The sequence below is a fragment of the Gavialis gangeticus genome, unplaced genomic scaffold (genome assembly GCF_001723915.1).
Source record: "Gavialis gangeticus isolate Ggan-Ray unplaced genomic scaffold, GavGan_comp1, whole genome shotgun sequence".
Lineage (NCBI taxonomy): Eukaryota > Metazoa > Chordata > Crocodylia > Gavialidae > Gavialis > Gavialis gangeticus.
Window position 1 is genome coordinate 35,271,611 of NW_017729028.1, and position 4,453 is coordinate 35,276,063.

General features: G+C 44.2%; 1 protein-coding gene across 7 annotated transcripts in view; it reads right to left on the reverse strand.

The window, feature by feature from the left end:
* Positions 1-4,453, reverse strand: part of TFAP2B (transcription factor AP-2 beta) — a 75,164-nt gene that overhangs the window by 44,258 nt on the left and 26,453 nt on the right. For 5 of the 7 annotated variants that reach the window (XM_019520945.1, XM_019520944.1, XM_019520943.1 and 2 more), the window contains one exon: positions 2,824-2,907. The exons of the other annotated variants lie outside the window; for them this stretch is intronic. In XM_019520945.1, the coding sequence (XP_019376490.1) occupies positions 2,824-2,907 (84 nt within the window). The remainder of the gene's footprint in view (positions 1-2,823; positions 2,908-4,453) is intronic. 7 annotated transcript variants of the gene reach the window in all.

Here is a 4,453-nt window from a genome sequence, read left to right on the forward strand (position 1 = left end):
AAAAAAAAAAAAAAAAAGCAAAGCTAAAAATGAGAGCCATTCCCCGGTGACATGAATTTTGTTTACAAATGAACTTAAATAGCTCGTTCATAATTGCGTGTAACTGTTATGATTTACAGCAGGTGCTCTAATCAATCAGCCAATCGCTTTAATTTATAGAGAGCCTCGCTGCATTTTCCCAGTTGTTTCATTTCTGCGAGTAATTGATAACAAACCATACTTAAGGTATGTTTTATGCAGGAGTTAATAAGAGCTGACAGCTGCTACTGCTGCTTCCTTTGGAATCGCTGCAGCCGGGGTTTCCTCGTAGAAAGTGGGCTCCTCAATTCGAGGTGCTGGTGGTCTAGAGGGCATGTTTTACAGAGAAGACGACTAACTGATTACCCCCCCCTCCCCATGTGCAGCAGATCCTACTTTGCAAGAGCCCACTGCCACCCCCATGCACTGCAAAACGAGTTCTGCAAATCACAGGGTCCTCCCAGGCCCGGATGCCAGCTATTGAGGGCCTTCCAGCACATGTCAGTTCAATCATAAAGCCCTGTTTATTTGCAGCGTATCTGGAGAATCAAACCATTGGCGTTGGGGGAATATTTAAGGCGTCTGGGTCTCCTGAACAATAAGATCGGGTATCCTAACATATTACCAAGTGCTAAATACTGGGCACCTGCCAATTTTATAACCTCAATGTATGAAAGAGACACCACCGTATTCCACTGTTTTTATGACAGATTATTTCCTCCCACCAGGCCAGACCCCCACAATAAAAGCTGTGTAACAGCTCAAAAAACCCAAAGGCATGTAGATTTGCAGGAATTACATATGTCCTCATATGGATTGCATGTAGGCTCCAATAGAAACAACTGGTGTTGAGTGGCTTCACTTAGGGGAATCAAAAACTTGCAATGGATTCCTTTTGCTCCATTTTTTTTAGTAGGGCATGTTATGCAGCTCATCAAAGGGCATTTCATCGAGCTGGGAACCAGCACCCGACCAGGTAAAAATGAATTGGATTGTGCTTTCATGGCTATTCATATGAATTTTGCTATTGAGTCTTTTGGGGACGTATTAAAAAGGTGGGGGGGACCAACTCTCTCCACCTCCCCCCACCCTTGCAACGTATGCTGTTCTGCAGAGTCACTCAAGTGCACCATCAAGACAAAATCCACTTATAAAGCATCACAACCACTGAAATCAGTTCAGGACTGGCATGTTTCTTCAAACAAACCAGCATAAAGGCTTGGCTGCACCTTTTACGGTCCTTATATTTCGTGACCGCTTTATCAGGTCACTGCTCAGTGAACTGAGAAATTAAAGAAGAAACAACAGTTTTAAGGAAATTTTCGGGCTCGTCTACGCTCACGAAAGGGAGCTGGGCACATGGGGAGTGTAAATAGATTTCACTCCCCTTGCTCTGCCCTTTTAGAGCATTGCTGACATTGGTTAACCTTTGAAATATGGATTGAACAGGTTCAATATTTCTTTCTTTTTTTTTTCCATGTACATTTTCTTTGAGTAAGCAAGTCACTTTGCTTTCCCCTGCTCTGCTTGGCAAACTTCAGGCAGGGGTCTTGACAAATGACTCCAAGAAGGACTAAGCAAACCTAGGGAGCACTTGGGTCTAGTAATCCTAAACACATTGAGAGGCCTTGCCAGTGTGTACAACCATATCCATTGCAATTTCATAGCTGCCGAGATATGTATTGTAATCTAAACTCTATCTTTGGTAAATCACCTAATACTCCTTAAAAAAAAATAAAATAAAAGAGTGTTTCCCACGGAATGAATTACCTATATCGGGAGCATATCTCTATCTATAGCTCTACCGTTGGAGAGATATTACAGCTCTTTACCAGAGATCTTATCGTTTCGAGGTTTTGGTGGCTGAACAAATATAGATATCAGTGCGTGTGTGTGTGTGTAAGTGTGTGTGTAAAACCTCTGGGAATGTATTTATTTAAGCAATTAGACACTGCCATGGCCTATTTTCCCCCCGATATCGAGTTCTTTTCCAAAGGTGTTGGTGAATACCTATCCCCTGCCCCTAAAAGACCACACGTACGTGTGCACCCCATGCACCCTGCTGCTGTGAATAGCTCTAACTGATGCCTCCTTCTCTACAAACTGTCTGGAGTCCCAAATCCTTTTGTGTGCCTCTCCGGAAAAAAAAAAGAAAGAAAAAATAATCAACCTCCCTTCCATGTCTCCCTGCTCCTCCTGGCTGGTTTGTATTTTGTTTTAACATTATTCTCCCCTTCCTTTGAGTCTCTTTGTCATTTCCCCCTTCCATTTCTCTTCAGCTTATCAATAAACCGAGAGAGCAACAGTAGCCGCTTGATTTGTTAGTAATTATGAGCATACTGTTCCTGCAAACGCAATGGCTAGATGAGTGAGATCGCTTTAAAACGACAGCAGGAAATGGTAAGGAAATGGAGCATGGCAAAACTCAGCGTGAAGCTTTCAGTTCTTTACATGTTTACAATTTTCTGTGCATACATTAAGGCTGGGAGGGGGGCTGCTCCCCCCCACCCCTTCGGTTTCTGTTGGCTTGCTCTAGACCAGGGCAGGAAAAATGCAAAAAAAGTCACGCTGAGCACGCATCAAATAAAATACAGACATACATGCATACATAAGGCATGACATGGATCCAGCAGCCTGGCTCCATTAACAACATCGTGTGTGTGTGTGTATGTGTGAGAGAGAGAGTGTGAGTATGGGTGTATATATATGTGTGTGTGTGTATTGCTCGTTAACAAAGGAGAAACTTATCAAGTATCAGACTCCTGTCTCCAGATCTCTGCATGGCTTTATTGGCCTTGAAATTACCCCTTCGTTTGATGCGAAGGTCCATGCCCATCATAACAGTCCAAGTTTGGTTGCAGGTGGTTTGGTTTGGCTTTGTAGGGAAATCTAGAAAGCCAGGACAATATGAGTGTTACCCACTGCCCCTAAGACTCCATCCTGATTTTTAACATCAATACACAAATACATCCTGTATTCATGAGCTGCTAGCAAGGGCCCCTTCCCCGCCCTCCCCTCCACCCACCCAGCAAGCCCTCGCGTCGGAATTCATTTAAAAGGAAAAAAAAAAAGGTGCTCCCCCGAAATTGCTTCGCATTACATTAAACGTGATAATAAAAGACACGTCGTGGTGCAGAGAAAGACCCAAGCCAAAACAGCAACCACCGCCGCTACGACCAGCAGCACCTTGCACCCAGCACATCCTGCGAGTTATATTTCAACCAAATGCACAAAGAGATCACCTGAAAAGCAGGAACCAGATGCCCTGGCTTTTAGTTAATCATTAATTGCTGGCCATCTCAGGAAGCGGGGGGGACCTTACCCTAATCGACTGAGCAAGTGCCTTGTTTTAAGTGTTAAGAGTGCCTTTTGGACGGGTCTTATATTTAAAAAGTATTTGCAATAAGAGGGTGCACTGAAACACAAGGGATAAAAAAGCTTTGAGTGATAATGTGTGTGCAGACAATTTGCAGAAAGCGTTTAAAGGAAACAATAATAATAATAATAAAAGTCAGGATACTTTTAAGGTCACTGCCTATGCCCCAGAGCCACAAAAAAAAATGAACTTTGAATTCTTGCCACGCAAGGGTTTTGAAAGAGCCCGGTTTATTTTACCGCGCATCATGCCAAGCAAATGACAGATGAGCGGCTGACAAGGGGCCCCGATCCTGGCTTCCTGCCCTAGCAGGGGAACAAAAGGGAAAAAAAGAAAAAAGGAAAGAAAATCTCCCCTGGATTTCCAAAGGCACCTGCATCCCCAAGGAAAGGCAGGGGAAGACCCGCCCGGTTTGAAGCTGGGAGCTCCCCCGAGCTAAGTCTCGTCTGAATCCCCTCCACCCGCCTGCTCATCATGTCTCCGAGCCGCCCTCCCCAGCACCCTAACCTTAATGGGCCTAAGAGTTAAGAATGATTTTTTAATGTCTCGTTGGATTTTTAGGCTGTTAATGTACCGCATCCTTCTCATTATTACTTTATTGATTGCTCATTGACCAGCCCCTTTCAAATCGTATTAACCACCCTCTGCCAGTTTAGATTAGGCGGGTTTAAAAAGCACCTTTCATTATTTCACCACCACCACCGTCGAGTTCAGCTTTGGCAGCTTAATACTCTCTCTAATGGGGCAGCTAAGAGACGAGGGGCCACGGTCCCTGCCTATTGCATTAATAGCTCAAAGGGGGCTAATACAGAAAATTAGCCTTAAACGAGCTCTGGAGATCTCCAAATGAAAGAGCCATTTATCACGCTGGCTACCTTCACTCCACTCGTTTGCTCTCTCTACTGGGAACAACTCATTTCCTCTTAACTAAATTACTTTCGAAATGTCAAGCAAGCCCAGATAGCAAACATAACAGGAGAGTGTGTGTATGTAATCTGTTGTGGGGGATCAGCCCCCGATGAGGAATGGAAAACATTTAAAAGATTGGGGGGGGGGGGG